The following is a 23370-nucleotide window of genomic DNA, read 5'->3' as shown; positions in this document are numbered from 1 at the left end:
AAAATTGATAAACATTGTTATAAAACGTTTTGATATTTTAGAAATCATTTTGACTTTCGCACAAAATTATTTTGATTATTGAACAAAAATTATTTTCAGATCTGGATTCAGCAAAATTGTTCTTTCCGTGTACACATATATTATATACACATATATTGTATATAATATATATAACTCTGCATTTTGTACCGAATATTTGTTAGAAACTTAGGGATGCAGATGCAATAAGAAGGAGATAAATATACCAGCGTTACTTAAAATATTCGCGTCATAGTGATTATATTTTATTTCCTTACGTCATCATCGTCCACTTCCAAAACTATATGAGTTTCTACGCGGCGGCACAAGAGTGTCTTTGTATACGAGATCTCTTTAAATGCGAGCAATACCTCGTTCCCGCCATTATCGCGCGCGCCACATTTTTCGACGCGTCAAGTATAATTTGCTCTCCCTATACGAAATTCCGAACCTGTCCGTAGCAATTATTAGTAATTGCGCACTGCGATGCTATCTAACGTATCGTTTCCGAAAATCCAAATTCAAAGTGCAGTTCAACCGGACGGTAATCATAGTTTCTTGCGGGTTAAAACGCGCGATGGCGTCTTATTCGTCAGAACCGGCTCTCTCTCTCCTCCTCTTCAGGCTACGCTTGGACGTACCGGTAGGCCCCCCGGGGCTTCGTCGAATCGCAAGAACGGGAGACCTGCCCTCTATGTCTTGCTCCGCTCTCTCAAAGGGAACGTATTGCAAAAGAACGTAAAAGGCTTGCCGGCAATCCGTATAGCCCGGCTTGCAAATTATCAAATCATCTAGTCCGATACTTATTAATGCGTATAAGTTAAGTCATTACCCTGAGACACGTAGCCACAAGGGAACACGTTGGAGATTTACATCGTTCCCTGCCGTTCCTCTGGATCTATAATTAGACCGTCGGATATCTCGAAAAGTTTCATCTCTAAAAGACATTCTTTGTAATTTATCAAGCAAACGCGTTCGGGCATCCGCAGAAACGACTCTAATTAGCTCTAATCGTTGCCACTTCGTTTACGGACTAATAATAATGCATCCGAGGGAAAGATGAAAGACTCACATACGGAGTTATGCGACAGAATTCGCGAAACTTCGCACGGCTTAATCCACACGGCTTTCCGTGGAGACTGAACGCATCCGCACGCACCCACTGCGATCTCTTCGAGGGCCATGGCCGTAGAGTTGGAAATAAGGAGGCAATAAAGCATATGTAAAATATATTCTTGAATTCCTTTTAGGACGTAGATATATGTGGATGGTTCGTGGGTCGGTTGCCCGCTGGTAACCATGTCCCCCCTTCCTCTTACAATGGCGGATACGCACACGCATCGACTTTGTGTGCGTGTTACCAGGCGTGTGAGTTTATAGATGCCTGGCGATGTAAGTAAGACAGACGATCCATTTCATTAGAAGGTGTCGCGACGTTACTCACCTGTATTGGTCTCTCCACCTCACGTATTCGAAATGTCCTTTTTGGATTCTCGCCTCCTTTGGTGATTATTTACGCTCAAGAGAATACTTTGCAAGCATCCGTCTCATAGCCGAACGTAAAAAAACGTCGTAGGAAAAATCGTAAATTTATTGGCAAGATAGCATCATTGTAATATCGATGGGCATTCAAAATAAACATGGTTGAACAATGGGAAATATGTCAAATCGTAAACTATCGTTTCGCTTCAGCGAGATTTTCGCACGAGGAAACAACAATGACGATTCGGGTAGGACTTCGTGGAATGGAAACCCTCGGCGTGGAAACGAAGAGCAACAAGAAAGGGAAAGTTCGTCGTTTCTTTTCCCTCCGGATAGGGGAAACGGGGGAGACGGAGAAAGATGTACGGAGCCGCGAGGTGTCGCCTTACAACCGGCTCGGTTCGCTTACCTATGCCGAGCCTCCTTTGCATGCCATCTCCACCACCATCTCAGTTCGGCTTGCTCCTTTTGTATGCCCCGTCCCACAGCGTCCTCCTTCTCTTCCCTTTCGCTCGAGATGCACCGTTGCGTTCGGTCGGTCTTTGCATAATTATTACGATTACCGCGAGTAGCAGCTGGCTCGTTCTGGAGAAGCCACCTCGTATCCTCCCTTTCTCTCCTCTTCCTCCTCCTTCTCCTCCTCCTGCTTCTTCTCAGCTTTATCTTTCTTCCTCATGTCTCCGTTCTCCATTTCGTTCTCGTTGTTGAGTGTCAGGAAACGAGAGATGAAAAAGAGAAGGAGAAGGACGGCTTATGTTCGCGTGTGTGTGTTAATTAAATTTCTTGAGGGGATACACGCAAAATTATCGTCGGGATCTCTGCCGGCCACTTTTTGCTCGCGATTAATTGCATGCTTCGACAGACTGTCAGCCAATCAGCGTCTCCGCTCCATGTCATCAGATGCGGCGATGGTTGAATTACAACGCATCACGTAACTCAGAAGCGCGTTAATGATATTCCGTCTACGTACCGAATCACGTACTCCATTAAAATACAGAGAATCAACGAGTATCATTTTGAGGTATACGAATGATGACACGGCTGATGGTCGACCTTCGTTCTATTTTGACAATGTCAATCGCAACTATAATCCAATGTGCTTAAATCGATTTAAAATGCGTTCGGGATATGTTTATAGATTGCAAATGGTTCATTGTTTTGTTATTACATATAATATGCGGCATGAATAATTAATTTTGTATTGAATGATTTTGTAGGAGCGTTAGAAAATATTGTTTATCATTATACACATAAAAATATTAATGATGATTACAGATACAAAAATATATACTAATGTAAATTACCGAACGACTTGTGCCGTGTTATGAAAGTCTTGGTCATCTCTTTCATTATTTTCGCTTATTAATAGAATGCTTCAGTGCGTGGGAGTAAAGCCGCCACCTTGCTCGCGGCATAGTTATGTGCGTTATTCAAAAGTGCTAGCACGTAAAGCTGATATCTTATTCTTAAATAGGCTATGGCTCCTCCTTTCGAGCCTCTTATAGTTCGTCTCATTAACTACTGACATTCTTGTCAGCGTAATTTTTCTTAATGTATTCTGCATTATTTTATTGGGTCATGATTACACGTAAGAATGTGTTCACCAAATCATCCCTTCCAAAATCACCCGGGGTTGGAAAAGATTACTCCATTTTACGCAATATATGACTCGATAATTGGCAATTAATAAATCTTCTCCATCATATAAATATATATTTCAAAATAATATCTTCTTTATATGTTTGTTAAATGATGAGATTTTTTATAAATGACATAGGTATATAGTGATTTTTAAATTTTATGTAATTGCAAGTTATCAATTATAATTTCATACAGTTACTTGAAATAATCTCGTGAAATTCAACTTCGGTATTTTTCTTTTTAAATATTTTATTATAATTTGAACTATTTGCTCGTTGGCTACTGGCGCGTAAGAAATGTTAAGTTTATTACATTACAACGAGCAGCTAAATTCTGTAAGCGTTTTATCTGACCACTAATTCTATTGGTAGCCGTAGAAGAAATATATACGTCTTTGCTGTTGCTCATTTGCGAGTGTCAACCCTTAGTTTATTTATGCCGTCAGGTTTTTAGCATGTATTTATGATAGCTGAGGTTTCCGTCGTCACACCCCGAGAGGTCGCGTTTCCTCTCCCCTAAAAGAGAGACGATGTCTCGGCAGTGTAGCGTCGCGCTCTTCGTTAGTCTCCGTTGTATATAACTTATTAATTACGGTTGACTAATGCGCTCCAGCTGTGCCACGTAGCAACATCTTACCTTCTCCCTTCTCGTCCGCTAACTTTCTCCCCGTGCTTTCTCAGCAGCCCTTAAGAGAAGAAAGAGAGTATGGAGAGAAAGAGAGAGAGAAAGAGAAAGAGTAAAGAGAAGGAGGAGATGCCCCGGCAGAAAACGAGACGAAGGTCCTGGTAGAGCGTGAAAGGGATGGGGGACGTAGGGAGGGAACCTGGGAGGTATGGAAGAAGGTGGGAGAGAAGAGAGTAGAACGCGAGGGACGTTAGGCAGTAACTCACGCCCCCGAGAGGATTACCTACCTTGGCAAGGCTGGAGGAGGGTATATCCCACGTTGAGCTACGATCTTGCTGCGTAGCTACGCGTTCCTCATACCAAGTGTCCTCGGTACTCCCGTGCCGCGTGCAAACAGGGTTCTTCGAGAGCGTGAGCGCGTTCCGGATGGCACCGGAAGACCAAAACTGGTGATACGTGAATAGACTATAGCGCTTCAAATGAGACGGAATATTGTTACGCTCAAAAGGAGCATGAATTGTCAAATAAAATAACAGTCGATATGATTATAATTGTTATAAAGTATAGAGACATCTTTGTCTCTTGAAAATGAAACGGGAACTCTAAGAACTCTCAGAACTATGGAATTTTAATGTTGTGGTGTTAACTTCACTCACGCGCATTGTTTTATAAAATTTTTCTTTTTTATATTTCAAAAATGTAATTTGATTCTGTTTCATGAAACGCTCTGAAACGTATAACTCTTATTGGAGTAATTGTTATTTAATTTAGAAACAAGAAATACATCCCTTACGATTGATGTATCCTCAGACTTATGTACAAAAACTGCCCAACGTTGCGGAAATTCGAGGGGGTAAGCCTACAAGAGATATCTCAGGAGGAAGTCCTTCATGGACCCAATTCACTTACTTTGATTTGATTGGTCCCATGTATGATTCGACTTCGTATATATACGTCGGGAGGGTAACGGAAAAGGAGTGAGGGTTACTAAAGGCAAGCTTTGGCATCGTGTTTTGCAAAGTTATACCGGCAAATCCCCAGCAGCAATCAACGTATTGGCTGTTCTTGTTAGAGTTGGCAACCAGTTAAGTCGCTCTCTGCCTCAGTTTATGGTCGAATACGTCGAAACTCGGCAGATCTCTTTCAACCGGCATTCCCCTTCGCATTTGAAGCTGTTCTCAACGAGCCGAAAAAAAAACATTCGATTACTTGGTGAAATTTTTTTAGTTCAATCGAGTTCCAAGTTTCTTTCCTGTATAGTGTTCTTTTTTTTTTTAAACATTTTTCTTTTAGCATGTTTTTTTATAACAATCTGAGAAGATTGATTGGAATGAACTGAATTAATAATTATATATTGATAAATAGTTAAAAGTTTTATAATAGTACACGATTTTGAGAGTTTGTAAAAGAAAAAAATGATCTCTCTCATGATGTTTCATGACGACTTTAAACTTTTTTATAACTTAGACTTTGGAAGAACAATTTGTCGGACGAAGGTTTCCGCGAGGTTGAAATTTTTTAGAATATACGGGCAAACATTTTTCAAGAAAGGCGTGAATAACGACCGAAATATTTTTCGCTCTTCTAAACGTGCTCTACGGTTTTCCCACTTTGCTGTTCAACCAGCCAATCCCTCCCGGCATCCCTTGCCGATCTCCTCTTTCTTTGTTCCTCCAAATGAAAGCATTTTAGGGTCTCAGCATAAAATTTATCCACCCCTTCGGTTAAACAGCTATGCGCATCTCTTTTTACTTCACAGGAGAACGGTAATCTTGATATTTCATCCCCTAATTTCGTTTAGTACGATATCTCATGGATAAGACGTCATGCGGAGTGAGATTCGTAATTCGTGAATTTGAAACACGCAAATGCGAAAATAAATGATTAAAAAATAAAAATAATTTCTGCATCAAATATTATGTATTTTTGCAAAATTTGTACAAATATATCTAGATGTAAAACTGTCACATAAAAAAATATAAAATAGTTATTATTATTTATTAAATAACAGTTAAATAAAAATGCATAGAAAGTAAAGTATTTTTTTAATGTTTTATTCTTTACTATTTTATGTTAGACTTTTTTCTTTCATTTAAGATGAATGTATATTTTCTATCAAAATCTTGTTATTGAGAATGAACATACATGCACATATACACGGCAAGTAGTGTTATAGATAATATTTTATATTTTATATTTTTTATTTGCATACATACAAGAAATTGCTTTAATGAAGATAGTTTTATTTATAAAGTTTGAAAAAGTCTTTTGCTCTCGTGTTCTACCACGTTCGTATTTCGGAATGCGTGCCAATAGAATACATGGAGAGAACATGATTCTGCCAGGGATAATAGGACGGTTTGATAGAAGATTCTGCAATAGAAGGGAACCAGACTCTCGATGGGGTCCGTGTGACAAATAACCGTTAAAAACGCAGCACCATAACTCCACGCCCCTCCACGTGACGCGAGCCCGATATGACAACCTGGCGTGAGAATCGCGGGGGTGTCACAGGGTGACAAAGAGTATGGGTAGAGATGCCTGGAGGGATAGTAGCCTGGACGGCGGGGCACTTGATTACATCGCGATAACAAACATCATGCTGATATAAACTTTGTATGGATACAATGGCTGTTTGGAATTGTGACTGTGTGTACATCAATTGGGCGTCGTGTAACTTTGTACATTTTGTATCTTTTGATAACAGATCAGGATAATGCGATTATGTGTAAACTCGAAGTGTTTATTAGATTTGATTTGTATCATGATGTTAAATGCATTAGTCTTGAAAGCAAATCGCTATACAGTCTTTGATATTTTTGAAAATATACCTTTTCTATGCTGCAAACTTTATAAGATGACATGTGAGTCTTTAAATTTTTGTCATGTTGAATATCTTTTTTAATGTGCATTTGAAGTTTTTAGTAAGTTATTCGGCTGATGGTAGTTATCAGCAGATTTCAAAGAAGTTATGTTGGAAAAATATAAAAATGAGGTAATATGCATTTTTCATTCTTGGTCATTAGTTAATTGCACTTTTGGAATATATCGATCCAAGTCGAATGCGGAAGGATAAGCCGATAGAGCGAAAGTCGTAATATTATGGATATTTATGCACTTGGGCACGCACCGTATGCGAGCAAAAATAGAGTAAAAGGAGGCTGCTTACGGCCGAGAAGAGAGGTTGGTTCAGGTTGGATACCGGTGGCAGAGGTGAAACGGGAGGGTTTTTACGAGGCAGTAATGGCCGATAAGGTGAGCTTGCGCCCCCACTGTCGGGGCTTACTCCGCTACTGTACCCAAGTGACTGTTCAACAGTACCTATTCGCTGTCGTATACTCCCTTACTTTCTCTCGGAACGACTCATGCCACGCTTTATTTTAAGCCGTTTACACATTTCCTTTATCGGCACGAGCCTTGTTTATATCGCCGCGTTTGATATTCGCAGTCCTAAAGCGCTGCGGGATATCAGAAATTTGTTAAAATGCTATTTTAATAAGTATCTTAAGTGGCAGCTCATAAAGATAACATAACTTGTTTTAGAACAAGATAACCAGTAGGAATGGAAAGACAAAATCTACACACTCAGTTTCCATCAAACTATTTCGCTAATGTATATTTTTTTTATTATTTCTACATGAAAATGATTTTAAGATCTTTTTTTTAATTTTGCATATTTTTACAACGTTTACGCCGAGATTATAGTTTATGTGTTACTATTAGCGAAATAATAAAATTCTCTTTCAACGCGCCATCTCGAAGCGCGATTCGATGTGTCTGTATTAAGACAGCTAGGAGTCAATTAACATATTTTTGAAGAATATCATTTTCACAATCGCTGTTTTATTTGCCATTCTTACGGGAATCGGGTAGATATAGCATGAGAAAAGAATAGAAAGAGAACCCACCGCAACTCTTGTTTCGTTGTTTGCAGGGGCGAACGGAATGCGCAGACGCGGCCGACAAACTTACACGCGCTACCAAACTCTGGAGCTCGAGAAGGAATTCCACACGAACCACTATCTCACCAGGCGGAGGCGGATCGAGATGGCACACGCGCTCTGCCTGACGGAACGGCAAATCAAGATCTGGTTCCAGAATCGACGAATGAAATTGAAGAAGGAGATTCAAGCGATCAAGGAGTTAAACGAGCAAGAAAAGCAAGCGCAGGCGCAAAAGGCGGCGGCAGCAGCGGCGGCAGTTGCGCATCAACAACAAGGGGGCGGTGGGGGACCAGAGGGGGGAAACTAGGGGTACGCCCTGCATCGGAGCCCCCCTGACCACCCTACCGCCAATCCTCACCACCCTCTACTAGCATCGCAATGTACACAGCTGTATTAAAGGTAAGTGTGATTTTTCTGATAATTTTTTTCACTGCGATTTCCTGCTGAGAGGGCTATGATTAATCATCAGCGTAATATGATATCTTGAAAACAGATTTATAAATTTTGTACAAGCATTTTAGTATATTGCTATACAATATTGCATATACATACAGGGTGTCTACAAAGTGTTTTTCCACCTCTTATATTTCAAAAACAGTTCAAAATTATAAAAACTCATGAAATAATTATTTAATACTTTTTTGAGAAGGGAGAAGGCAATTCCCTCAACTGCCTTAAAAAAGTAATCCTTCGAAATAATCGTTTATATTATCAGTAATATCAATCAAAAAAGGTTTTATTTCTATAAAATTGTTTGCTACTAAAAACATATACATTCAAATAACTATAATTCAATGATCTTGTTATAATATTTCTCTTTACTATTTAATGAGATACTTGTGTGTATGTTTTTCGACAGTATTATAATATAAAATTGCAGTCCAGCACTTTTTGTGGATTAACCAAACGAGCATATGCGCTTGATGCAACAGTTAGGATAGGATTATGTGCTATGCATTAAAAAATGATAGTCGCATGAACGTTAAAAGCGGCGTTAAAAATGAGATTCGAGCTTTTAGCAGCAGCGGCTTTAAAATTAAGTTTACTCGGCGAGCTTAATGAGGATAAACCGCGTACAAGCGTGCCTTCATAATTTTCAAAGTTATGCTACTCGCGTGTGTTTAACTTGCGCTGAACGTGCATCCCGAGGGAGAACGAATGAAAACTTGAAATATTGTGTCGCGTTTATCCTGTCTTTCTATCACCGAATTACCTTTCTATACCAAATAAAATTTATCAATTTTATCGCACTATTTGTTTTCGTTTCGTTGCTTTAAACGATCATGGTATGGAGAACGAAGCTGTGACATTTCGTATCGAGGGTGCTTGCCAGTCGCAAAATCGTAAAATGTCAAAGCACAAATTCAAAAGAAAGAAAGTCGCTTAGAAGCGATTATAGATTGCCAGAAGCAAGTGTATGACATAAAAAAGAAAGTAGAAAGCGTAGTTAGGTAAAAAAGATCTGGACAATGGTTCAATTTTGCTTCTCTATTACAAAAAAATCGTTGCGTAATTTATATTTCCCTTACTCGAGGGCCAACTATCCATTCTCGGAAAATAGATGCTCCTTTGAATTGCTCGGTCAACACAATATCAACTGTAAAAAAAAGGTCTTCGTTTTTTTTTACACTTTTACAAGGATCTTTGTCGCTGCTGGAAGACACATTTATGACTCTTCCCCTATTTGAGCTAAAAAAAACAGGCCTTAGAAATACTCCCACTAGCTTACACGATTCTCAGTTACCTATGTTGCGTACGTATTTTCTTTTTTAACAAATGCAATTATTTTTTATCGACTGCAAAATATCTTTTATTTAAAAAAAATGTTTAAGATTATGTAGTTTTGAAGTTTTTCAATTATAAGAAGACAGAATTTGTTTTAACTAAATTTTTTTCATATAATATACGTAAAACGTTAAATATAAGTAGAAACACTGCACAAAAACAATCACAGACTAATTTATTACATATACGTTCTCAAAATATTTAAAAACGTCTGCGGCAGAAAGGAAATACGCCAGGCAGAGAGCTATGATCTAAACTCCTTATTCTTCGGAACCTACTGGGGCGCTTAATATCTCTTTTTTGGTATCTTCGGGCGACGAAGAAGTTCGGGCATAAATTTCGTCCCGATTGCACGTAATATTACGCCAGCGAAGCGATTCTCCGATTAACTCCGTGGATTGCACCGTAATTGTACGCCACTTGAAACGCGATTAAATAACTCTCCGCCGGTAATATTTATTTAATCGTGCTTATTTAATCGCCCATATCAAAGTAATCGTACTAGTAATCTTGAAATAGAATCGTTATCGATTTCTGCCACAGTCATAGAAACGTAATAAATGGTCCACTTAACGGAAATATAGATAATTAAAATTTGAAAATTATTTTGTTTGTTGTGATTTGATATTTTATTATTTCTTATGTTTTTAACTTTTCTATTACGTACGTTTTTTAATTTTTTATTCTTTATGATTAATACGTTTAACAAATAAAGCAAATGCGGATAAAGAAATATGTTTTTGCCACATAAAGAATTTCGTAAAAGTAAATCATTCTGAATTTTGAATGCATTATCCGAAAAAGAAACGTACATTTGCTTCTGTGAGTCGATTTAGATATATGTGAAGATATAAATTTTGATAGAGAGAGAAAGAAAGTGTACATGAAAAAGCAATTTAGTAGAATTTTAATGGTCAATATATGAGATGGTTGCGGCAACATCAATAATTCATTTATCAAGTTAGGATAGTCTGTAAATGTTCTTATTATGTTTGTGTCAAAAAATACATATTTTTAATATTTAATCTTTATTTATCTTTATTTGAGTGTAACAAAAAGAGACAATTTTATCGCAAAAATAGTCGAATTAAATGTTTTAAATGAAAAATGATTCTATAATGTAAATATACGATATACATATGTATATGTAGATCTGTACATGTAATATACACACCTTATTGTGCACGGCAAACATGTTTTTAAACAAAAACGAGCAAGTTATTGATATAATCAAGATCATTTCTGACTGTAACAATTATAATTAATTAGTATTATTTTTTTTATTTGCGTCTAAACTTTTAACTTTTTTTTATCAAATCAAACTAATAGATATTCTTTAAATCTTGTGAGTTCTTTTTTTTCTTCATATTCCATCCATATATATATATATGTATACATAAAATTTATGAATATCAACGGTAATGCCATCTATCGATTTCAATAGTTTCTGGGTTAAGTTATGGCTGCTTCATCCTTCCGTTCGTGGGCGTGGCTAAGGCGTGGATATCTGTTTTTTGGCGTTGGTTTATTATTTAATATAAAAATTTATTACTGTTTGATAACACAAAATTATAAAATTATACATTGACTACATTAATTGTCAGTAGATATACATAAAGTACACAAGAGATATGAAAAATAACGTTTAAAATTTGAATTGCTCCATGTAACACTCCGCCAGGTACTTATTTTATATGCACTTGTATCACTCTCTTGATAGGTGGCAGCACGAATCGGCGTTACTCGGTCGATAACGTTTTGTCTTCCTTACCGACTTCTCGGTCGGTACGTGACTTAATTTAGAGGTTGCCTCTACCCACCAAGCAGGATATATTGAGCGGTAGTTCGATGATCGCCCGTAATGCGCTTTATGGTTTGTTTTTATCGACGTGGTTATATAGTAACTCACGACCTTCCTGTTTCTCGGCGTGGTGAGTCGAATCGGCGCGACGCGCTCGTGCGCGCGCATGCTGGTATTGGTGTCGTATAAAACGCGCACCGTGCTGAGTCGGCAGAGCTATTCACATTTTCCCCGCGAATGCATTCCCGAAGCTATCGGTCAATAATCCAATAAACCCGCGATTCGCAGTCCCATGAAGAGAAAATAAAGTACGACGCCGCGTGATTTTATTGCGTAGTAAAGCGTGATTTCGACAGATCGATGCGCGATCACCATCGCCTCTTCGCGCGCGCGTTCACTTACCCGCTCGCCAAACGGGTAGGTCAGGGATCTTTATTGGCTGTAAAGGAAGACGTTTTACGATCCATAAAAGCGTTTATAGCGCTCAAGTAGTCTTACCTCGGTTCTTACATCCCGGTTATATCCATTACCCCTTCCGTGGCCTTTCCAAGGGCGGCCACTGGCACGCGTTTTCTCTCTTTCTCTCTCTTTCCTCTCTCTCTCTCTCTCTCTCTCTCTCATACCTTTGAGATTTACAGGTTACGCTCCCGGTAACACCTCGTAAACTTGGCTTAACGACTTTAACCGGGCCTAACTGCTTCCTTCCTGCAATCAGACCCTGACCTACCTTGCACACGTCCTAGAAAAATTCCGAGATATCAATTGCACATTGCACTGCTTTTTTGTGATTTCATCAAAAGATTTAAACATGTTTCTCTATTCTTATTGAGATAAAAATAACGCTTTAATTCCACAATTATTTAATATATAATACTTTTTATCAGCTTTTTGCAAAATTGTATATCTTCATTTTTATTACGATAAAATTATTGAGATTTACAATTATATAATGAGAATTCTATTATAAATTATAGTATTTACAGTGAACAAAATATACGATAAATAATTTGCATTATCATATTTTCAGAATGCGTTAATATTTTGTTGATTGTATGTTTTATAATTTTAGATTATGCTTTATTATCATTTTGCAATTTCTGTTGATATTCTAACAATAAGATAATAATTTTTACTAATTCATATCATAATATTTATATTATTTAATTTATCCTTATTAGCTGATACTGTTTTCATTCTCGTAAAGTATTCAATCAGAATCATGTAGGATATACAATATAGATATATGGGATATTAGGTAGGATTCTAGAGAAGATATCATGATTTCACTTGATATCAGCATTAAAAAGTGAATAGTGTTCTACTTTTCGTTTTATAATTATTGTATCATATTTACACAACAATAAGAAGCGGCAATATAAATATTCTAAGAATCCCTACGTTTCAAAGTTCAGAAATATAAAGAAGAATCATGTGAGGTAAAAAAAAAACGGAGAATTGACATCGTTTCTTTTTTCTTTTAGTTTCTCCGTTTTTTCTCTTCATATTTTCCGACTTTTATTCAATGGAGTACGGCTCATAAAACAGGCAGCGGGCAACATTGTGCACCGACTAAAAAATTTTCAATAGAAAACCTAAAACCCATAATTTTTTTCTTCCTTTTTTTCTTATTCAACGGCATATGTAACATATGTTTACTTTACCTGGTTAGTTATTTCTAACACATGACTCAACTATTCTAGAGTTTCTAATTATATAATTTTTCTTTTGCGCGAAGCGAATATGTTCAAAAAAATATCGTATGTTTTAAAATTTAACGAATATAAAATGATTTATCTTATATCTTTAGCGTGCGTATTAAATTTGAAAAAAGATGTTAATAATATGATAAATAAAATAAGAAAAAATATATTAAATTTTGTCTTATCTTTCTTTGGTTATATTCTCTTGTCATTATATTAAATCTCAAAAATACATTTTGTCGCATATGTTTATGAAAAAAATATATTAGTGATCAAGTAGATTTTAATTGAGATATGATTGCACGCCACGCGTGAGCTACTGCTGTACTTGCTGTATAGGAGGAATAAATGAATTATGTGTCTATTCATTTTAAGTCGAGAAAAACTCATGTTTGATTTGACAAGAGATAATTATATAATGCTCAAATGCCAATGTTACATTATATCTATGTTGTAAATTACCTATGCTAATCAATTTGATCATTCTATTCACTCGGATATTTCTCGAGTATTTCCGGTTTTTAGACAGCTTATTTTGCATGCTGCTTGAGATCAGATTATAGAATAAAAGTGGAGCGATTTGAATACATTCCTTGGCCGTACTTACATCATAAATATCATCCGTTCAATTTGTCATCTTTCTATTTATTATGTTTTATAATCTTACGATAGAAATTATTTTAATTTGCGTTATAAGATAACTTTCTTGCATATATTTTTTTATAATCATATAAATGAGTGGCATCACATAATATATACTATTAACAAAGAGACCCAAGACATTTTTAGAAGCGACGAAGTTACGTATATTACGCAAGAACGTGATGAACTAAAAGTTCTGAATATAAATAAAAAAAGTAATACAATAATAATATAAGAAAAAAATAAAAAGAAGGAAAGTTAGCAAGAGGGAGAAAGAGAGAGCATCGTTATGTGCTCTCCGCGCACTTCCGCTTCTTCCAAAGTTTATATAGCCGAACAATCATCTCGCTCACCGCCGCGACTTCCCGCAGAGTGTATCACAATTAGCTGGCATCTTTCACCTCATACCATCATCATACCTTCTACTCAACTTTCATAAAACCTTCCCCTTTCTTTATATAAAATCTACGGATACGCGAGCCAACACGAACGAATTTAATGAACTGCCACGCAAAGTTTTGAAAGCTTATTTCAATATTATGATGAATATAAGCGTGTTGGCACTATTTCAAGTAACGCCAAAAATTCATGGAAAGATGTATTTAGTTACTCTACAGAGTACATAATGGATTGTATAACTTGCAAATTGAGAGAAGACTGAATAGGCCATAATTTTTTATTTAACTTACAGAACGTTGTAGCTAAAGTTAAACAACATAAATCTAATTAACGAGCAAGGTAAAAAGAGATTTTTACGGGAATATTATTTTATTTGAAAATATTTATTATAAGCTAAATGCTGTAAATATTAAATGAAATGTAGGCAATATAATCATGGTGATTCGACGATATGGAGGGTGCACGATTAATTGTCGTGCTTTACATTGGAAGTGAAGTTGCGAAGCGGAAGGTATTTCGAAGCAGCGGGTTTCACCCTCGCTGTACACAAACTTAAGAAGTAGATGCCGAAAGGAGGGGACACGGTAGCAACGTAGTTAGTTATACTCCGTGCATGCTGGCAACAGCGCCGGTGTGTTTTTCATTTTCTTTATATCACCCTTGACGCTCGTAAAACCATTACCCATGACCAAGCGAACGCAACTTCTGTATAAGCCCTATCGGTGTGCGCGTATAAACGCGCGGCGTCGAGACATTCTTTGATGATACTGAAACTTCTTTTACTTGCGCACTTCTGTAGGTCCGTAAGACGAACCCAATTTCCTCGGCGACGGCAAGTCGACCCTTCGGATTTGTCCGACATGCCCACGGGAAGAATTCAGTTTTCTCGTTTGCGATTGGTTACACCTTTCTCGGCCGTTATCTTTTTGTAACGTATTGTTTCCAATGATTTAACTGGCTGCACGCCGATCGCTATTGCAATAATTCGGCAAATTCTAAAATTATCAAACAACCTGCTATGCTGTACTTTATTTTAGATCTCGAACGTAAGGTGCGTATATTTTCTCTATATATCGATTGCAAAAACTTTGTTGTCAACTTTGTTTAACAGGAGCGAGTGATTTTTTAAAATTTTATCGTAGTTAATATCTAAAATGTTCATGTTTTCTACTCTGGCGAGATCGGAAGAACGAGTCGGAGACTCTGATGTGCAGATAAGTCAGTTAGCGACTCGCTCTAGCGCGTTCCGACGGTGGTGGCGTTTTTTGCATGGGTATTTTCTTATTGCTCTTTCTTTTCTTTTTTTCTCTTTCGCTCCCACTCATTTCTAACGAGTGATTCATCATCGGTGTCGCCTTCTCTTCTTTCTCTGATTAACTGGCTTGGCTGGCTGGCTAGCTAGCTGGCTGGCTGGCTGTTTGGTCCCTGGATCTTCCGCTTATTCTGTTTTTTCTTCTTTCATCTTTCTCTTTTTCCTCCAAGCTACTCCATATACTTGTTTTATTCCTACACTGAAGTTATATCAACACATAATTCTTTCTTGTTATTAAAGACGTACTTTTAGTTTTTCGCATATTCTGAGGCTCCGTCATTTATTAATATTTCGGCTCTGATGAATTTAAGTTCCACCTTATAGCAAAAATTTAAGATTTTTATATAAACTTGCGAATAATACAGAATTCTCAATAAATTACTTATTTATAAATGAAACGAGCGTATGCCATCATTATATCATATCTCAAGCAATATATTATTTACTTTAATGATATCATCTTATTGATTTATTGGCGTGAAGAAAGAGATATAACAATATTTTTCTTCAAATTCATTTCAGTTATATCTGCGGTGTAAACATAGCAGGGGCATAAAGAAGAAATTAAAGCTCTTTTATTTATTTCTTCTATTTCTACTCACCAAATCTTTTTTCTTAAATTGTTTATTTTACAATAAAATTTTAGTAAATAAAATTTATTTTATGGTAAAAGAACAAAAGTACATAAAAAGAGCCAAGTCATGCTCTTTTAGAAAATTGCTTTGCCCAATTGTATTTTTATCATTATCTTACTGTTCTTATCTTTATTATACTACTTAAATGATTACTCATTGACAACATGGCCGTGGTTCATATTTGCAAACTGCTGATGTCTGCAAAAATAAATATTCTGAAACCAACAGTGTTTGAAGAATACTAGTTTACGCGCGCCGATACTTCTGGTTTATTCATTTCCCAATAAAATTCATCATTTAAAAGTGATTCTATTTTACCCGGTAAAGATGAAGGTGTTTTATTTGGTACTAATGAATCTTTAAACGCGCTGAGACCGAGTACTGTTCGAAATATCCATGCATTTTGATTAGTATTGAAGAACGAGCATCGTTCGTTTCGAAAAGTCCACCTTCGGTCCGGAAGGTGGGATTCCAGTAATTCGGTCACGGAATGGATGGGCGACGACGAGAGAGCGAGAGGAACGATGAAGTGGGCCGGGTGAGGGGATAGGATAGGGACGGGAGGGCGTTTCACGGCACCCTGCATGGGGTAGCTTGCAACCTCACGCGACACTAGAGCCATCTATATCCCGGGAGATTTATGAGTTCCTGGTGCAGCGGCTGCTCGTAGCAACTACACGCTACACAATATCGGGTATAGTGCGATGGTAGTGCTGCCCCCTGTCGCGGGACGAGCGCACTGTTGCTCCGCGGGGGGTTCGCGCACTCGCGTTCGTTCAACGCCGTCCTGGCAAAAAACTCTGACTCGATCTCAATCCAAACCCCTCTCCGTGCCATCCACCGGCCCGTCAGCCACAGTTTCGACGATGTATGCATCCATAGGTGTACCTGTTCTGCCCTTGAGAAATCGCATATTTTGTACCGCTATGGTTCCTATACACGGCGTGCGAATTAATATATCTTTTTGGTAACCTTTGGTATATCTGGCAAACGTAAGATAAATGGAAATGATCTGTTTTTTATTATAATATTTTATTTATCATAATAATTGAATAATTTGTACATCGAACAATTAATTTTTCTAATAAAAGATGTAACAATAATTGGAAAGAGTACCAATTACATAATATCTATTATCTAGATTATAGCACACTAGCAATTTGACTACAAAAGTTTTTTAGTAACATATTCTAATATAATTCTGTATACACATTTTAATATATTCTGCATATTTATTTTTAAATGTAGTCTAAATAATATTAACTTTGAACAAATTCGAAAATATTTTAAAAAGAAAATTAATACGACATTAATTGTCATTTCATATGTAAATGCTAATATTTATTCACTTATTATCAATAGATGAGAATTGCGCTAAAGAATAACATAGGTAGTTCCTACATATATAATTAAAAATTAACAGCACAAAAAGAGAGGCGGGGTATCAACCTTGATTTTCATTCACGATCGGCCAAGCGTAGAGAATGGCGAGCCGAGATTTTCAAACAGCCCCCCAGACACAGCCGTCCGTTCGCACTCCGCGTGATATTCTGCAGGGGTAACCAATGAGTATGGCTCGGAGTGGGGCTTCACCCCTGGTGCTATGCGAATACGGGACGATGACGACGACGATATGAGTACTGGTATCTACCTATCTACCTATGCTTCTACACTCCATCCCACTTCACCCCATCCCCCTGATGCGGCCGGTTTACGAGCAACCTGTGGTAACGAGAGCGATAGATAATAACTGCTCCGTGCTCAATTCCACTCCCTCCCGCACCCCCTTCTTAATCCTTCTGTCTTTCTCTTTTCCAGACACGCATCCACACAAAAATACACGCGCGTGTGCGTGTATTCGTATACATATATATATAGAGCCAGCTGCAATCTTTTTATCTTTTGCGGCTCATTTCTCGAATATTTCCTACAATCTGATTGAATAGATCGCACCGATATCGCGTGGAAGGAGAGAGAGAATCGGTTAAGATTTATTCGAACAGAAAAAATACGATTAAATTCACTTCTGTGATATATGTTTTATGTCGACATGAATTTATCATGTGTGCGTAACTTTCACAAAATTATAATATCGATACTATTTTCACTTCTCGATAGGAGTGCCTTGGCGAATTACAGAAAACGCACGACATTGTTTTGCCGAGCCATATCGAGAATCGTGTTTCTGGTTTTTGCGAGTTTTAAGTATGAGAATTTATGGCGGCTTAAAAACTCTAGTTTCTCCTTCGGAAATCCTGATAAATGCGCGCGGGAAGAACGCTTAGGTATGTACGCCAGACTCAGTTTCAGGGCATCGCGTACTCCTGGAAAGGCGAAGTAATTCTAGGCCGAACAGCAAACGCCGACTCAAATGAGATACAAGCGTGTGTAAACAATTTCCAAGTAAGGGTTGTGCGAGTTTGAAGAGAATTCTAGATAACTGTTTATTGTGTACAAAGTTACAGTGATATTTTATAAATATTGATTCCCTTATAACGATAAGCAATAAAATTCAGTGAGAAAAAATTTCATAATTGTTTATAATATAATATATATATATATATCATGAAGATAATTTTTTGTAATATGCATTAAAAAATTCTATATTTATAAAACTTTTAGTTTATTACATAATCAAATAAAAATTTCTGAATGGATATAATTAAAATATAATTACAGTTCATTTGTTGTCTTAATTCTTTCTTAACTAATATAATATTGATCGTGATAAAGGCAAGAGAATGAAAAAAATGGAATCAGTGACGTAAAGTTCTGTTATCTCTCTCATTCCCCATGAGATCTAAGCTAACCCTTTTGCTCTGAACTATTGATATCCCGAGATACCAACACTACTAAAACTCAGACTCAACGTGTATGTGACCGGACAGGGCACCATGTGCATTCATTCTATTACAAAAGAAGCTGAACTAGCATCCGCGGCCCAATCCATCGTGTCCCTAGCACGTTGTATATATAAAAGTCCTAACAATAAGTCAAACTCAAACAGTTGGTCTTACATGACGGTATCGTTCTCTAGAAAGAAATAAAGATTTCTTCATAGCTTCAAAAAGTATCAACATTTTACGTTGTTTTACGTCGTTTTAATCCGATCCATTATAACAAATAAATAATTAACAAAACGATTTATTATATATAATTTAATAATATTCTTAATCTTCTATTAATATTTAATTATAATTTCTTATTGATATAGTTTCTTTCGTATTTTGTTATTGTAAAAGTAGGTTCATCGCTTAGTAATAAAAATATGATACGTTCTAATTATGATAACATATAGAATAAGCTAACACTTCGTCGTTTCTGTTTATGTTTCAGGTGAGTGGCAGGCTGCACCCCGCTGTCTCTGCAATGCCAAATAGATGGTCGATGTGCGTATCTGTCGATCGTCAATTTATCGGTTGCGGCGAATCGGATGCTGCACCCGGTGAGTGACGAACCTTCCCCCACCATGGCTACCTCCCGTAGCTCACTTTGACCGATATGCTCCCAGACCAATCAGTATCCAAGTACACAGTATCATCCATATAAGCCTAGCTCTGTTGTAGTCGTTCCCCTTTCTGGTCTCTCTACCTGTAGTTTCTGCTTTGGTGCAGTAGCATGTAGATAGGGGGTTGAATTATCGAGGGTGGCCAATCAGCCAACGTCCGCGGATCTAGGGTGTCGTTTGCGAAAAAATCGACCGTAAACAGAGTCACATTCTCCCGATGTGCATTGCCGTTAGGTTGTACGCAACTTAAAAACTGAAATACGTAATGAAAAGGCTACAACTATTTATAGGGTTAAAATAAGATGTAAAAAAGGCATCTAACTCTCTCGATGGGCGAGATTGAGTCGATGTTAACAATTAGTTCGTGACGAGCTTAGCGGAGACACGGATTCTTTTTCATAACTCAATGTACAAAACTGCTATTAGCACGATTCTCCTCGTTTTTCTTTGCTTAATATATTTTCTCTCGAAAAATGCGCACTCGATACAACCTCGCAAGAAAGAGAGAAAGAAAAAAAGAGTGAGAGAGAAAAAGATAGGAGTGAGGAAATAAAATAGAACGATTTTGTCTGTTGATGTTATGTTTTTGTTATTTTTTTTTTTTATATTATTTGCGAAGCAATAAGAGAGTGCGTTTATATTGTTACCACTTTCGCTTTGCTAATGGTAATTTTCGCTCATTTGTTATAAAAAGACTGTTTTATTTCTCATTTCGTTATTCCTTAGAATTATTATTTGAAAAACGTATACCGGTAGCAAGAGAGACTAATGATGGAAACGTACTTCTTTCGATTGGTACAAAATATATATATCGATATTCGATAATTTTGTTAATATTGTATAGAAACGTTTATGATGTGCGTCTGCTTAAGTACCTGCTAAAGCGGTCAAGAGTGCGCGGTCTCGAGATGGACAATCTCTTTTAAATTAAATTTGGAAAGGCTCTTTTGGAGAAAGAGAGACAGAAAAAGAAAACGTTTCTTTTTTTCAATCAACATCGGTCTAAAAGAAGCAAGACAAAAAGATAGATTACAAATGCGAATATTGTAATGTATATGTATTCTATCTAGTACCTAGACGCCCCTGCTCTAAAGAGATCTGTGGCGCTATCCTATACAGTAACTCTATTCTAGTTAATGAATGTATACGAATAGCCGCTAAGAGGATGTGAGAATAATACGTAAACACAGTATTTCTAAGAGGTATGTAATGTTAATAGTTATTTATTTTGTGAATCTCTCGGAACAAATATTTCATTGCTCTGCTGTGCTATACGTTATCAATTAGGCACATAGTCCTGTTAGGGGTAGGCGTTACCTATGCGTAGTGGTAGTTATTTGTGTAAATGTTCCGCGTGGCAAATTCTTTTTTTTTTGTAATATATTAGGATACTAACTGTCTACAAATCTGAATCCTGATTATATGTAATCCGACAGCGACCAGGGCCGCATTAGCTGCCTATGACGTATGCGTTTTGAACGCTATTGTAATATTACATTGATTATACGATTGCTAAAAAAATAAATGCGATGTAAACTTAATTACACGTCTTACGCTCATTGTCTGCGGCCCTGGCCGCTGCAGATTATCCCGCACCAGATCAGCTTTCCTTGATCCCCTTATCTATCACTCTTCCGCGATACGAATCAGATTTAAAAAATTAATACGTGCGATTATTGAATTCGTCGCGAGTATAATCGATCATTACATTAATATATTTTCCAATCGACACAACAAGCTATATTATCCGTTTATCTCGTTTTTTATCATCGACGAAAATATTACTTTAATGCGAGCGACATTTTCCGTCGCGTTTCGTTAACAATTCCTTAACGATATTACGATGTAGAGAGTGGAGGACGTGCGACGCTTGCTTTACGGCCTTAAAGCACTCGTTAAGCGACGTCATCGCGGTACAGGATGGAACCGCCTTAACGGGCGCCGCGTTGATCCGGAGTTGAGCTTTCCACGGACAGCCATAAGTCTCGCGACGCTCGGGGATATTAATATGTTATTGCGGAAAGACTCCCTCATGAAAGTCGACAAGGACTGCAAAAATATGTCCTGCGTGTCTCGGCGTCTCCGGGGGTGGCACACACGTTCAGCATAGCATGGTGGATGCCGCTATCGTTCGCTATTCCTATATATACGTGCGCTAACACGCACGAGCATACACAATCGCGTACCCACATGTACAGACGGAAGCTCTCGTTACTACCGTACACGTAGCGGGGAGCGGTTGGGGGGCAGAATTCAGCAGACGCCATTTGTATTAATGAAGCTCCCGACAATGGTGCACGCCCGATGAATTATGTACCTATGTTCGAACCGAACGAAGGTACATAACCGATCTAGGCGTAAGTTTGCTATTGGCCTCACGCAACACTTCCTATTCTCTGATCCTTAGTTATAACTTCGTGATCCTTGGTTCCTTAATCTAAAGGTGAACCCGTTCCTGCCATTCTTCGAAAATCACGTTTTGGAGATTCCATTATACACGTGCTTTCATACCGAACATTATTATCTCCAATCCGAGACATAAAGTTACATTTCTCTCGAAAATCAGTGCTGTTTAATAAAAAAGAATATATTAAAATTTATCTAAGAGAAATGACAAAACTTAACTGCTGAAAAATAAATCTGAAATTAATTTAATTAAAAAGCGAAGTATTACTGAGATAAACCTAAATCTTAAGAAATAACACTTTTGAAGATACATATGTTTAATTAATAGAATTTTATTTTTCTGCGACTCTATTGTGATTTTACGTAAATTCCAAGAGTCGTAAGTTGAAAATCAAATATCAAAATTTATCCAATAGAAATAGAAATGAAGCTTTTATTAAAACTTGTTTTATATATTTTTTTGAATTATTAATTTTAAAGCTGTCGTTAACATTGACTAACAATTAATTAAGGTTTGTATTCTTAAGGTAAAAAACATAATTTTGATCAAAACCGAGAGCATTAGCTGCGTAGCTGCAATCTATTACGTGAAAAGACGTAGCGAGGCATCCATCTCGCCATGGCGCGGATAAAACGACCGCTTTACTTTGGATTACAGGGGGAACAATTTACAGCAGGCACAAGAGCACCTGTTCGTTCTTGAGGAGATGGAAAGGTAGGGACGCGCACAACGCGAGGGGTAGTCTTTTAAGGGTGTGGGAATAGCGTGCTTTGCAGACGTTGCGGTAATTGAATCCCAGTAAGTCCCTCTATATAGGTGTATTCACTTAAATGTATAACACTATTCTCCTCCTTTCGCGCCATCTTTCTTTTGCTTCTTTAATCTTGCCACCTCTCTCCTATCTCGTGCAATGATTTTTCGCCGGTGGTTAGATATTATAAGAAATTTCGTTCACAAGTTTTTTGATTCGACGAAGCGACTTTCGAATGACGCTGCTTTTTTTATCCTCAGTTATAAAATTCGTGTCGTTCTCTTAAGTCTTTTTGTAATTTTTATTGTAATATATAATACATGTAATTCTTATAACACATCCTTTATTTGTGTCATCGATGCATTTTTCTATAATATGTTAGAAGATGAATTTGTGCGCGTGCCATGTGCTAAAAATTCTTACCTTTTTATTTCACAAGAAGGAATATCAGTAATAGGTTTCGCTGTGTGAAAACTCATTCTGCTCATACTCCTCGAGGAGTCTACTATCCCAGCAACGAAATCCTGATGTACGAGCTTCACGTTTCAGCAGCTCCTTGGCTCGGGCCGACTGATATGAATGTGTTAGGTGTAGATGAGCCTAGCGTGCTCCGCCCTCATATAATTACTTCACGCTTCTCTCTCCGTAACCCGGTGCCCTCAGATACTTCCTCCCGTTTCTCCTTCTCCTCCTTCTCTCCTTCTCGTCCCCCCCCCTCCCC

General features: G+C 37.3%; 1 protein-coding gene across 1 annotated transcript in view; it reads left to right on the top strand.

Annotated features, from left to right (window-relative positions):
* LOC105454756 (homeotic protein ultrabithorax) overlaps positions 1–23370 on the top strand; it is a 96948-nt gene that overhangs the window by 66782 nt on the left and 6796 nt on the right. The window contains exons 2-3 of the mRNA XM_011697621.1: positions 7700–8108; positions 19320–19428. Of these exons, the coding sequence (XP_011695923.1) occupies positions 7700–8016 (317 nt within the window). The 3' untranslated portion in view covers positions 8017–8108; positions 19320–19428. The remainder of the gene's footprint in view (positions 1–7699; positions 8109–19319; positions 19429–23370) is intronic.

Source organism: Wasmannia auropunctata, unplaced genomic scaffold (assembly GCF_000956235.1).
Source record: "Wasmannia auropunctata unplaced genomic scaffold, wasmannia.A_1.0 LD335976.1, whole genome shotgun sequence".
Lineage (NCBI taxonomy): Eukaryota > Metazoa > Arthropoda > Insecta > Hymenoptera > Formicidae > Wasmannia > Wasmannia auropunctata.
Note: the sequence above shows the minus strand (reverse complement) of the source record. Positions and strands in the feature narration are given on the sequence as shown.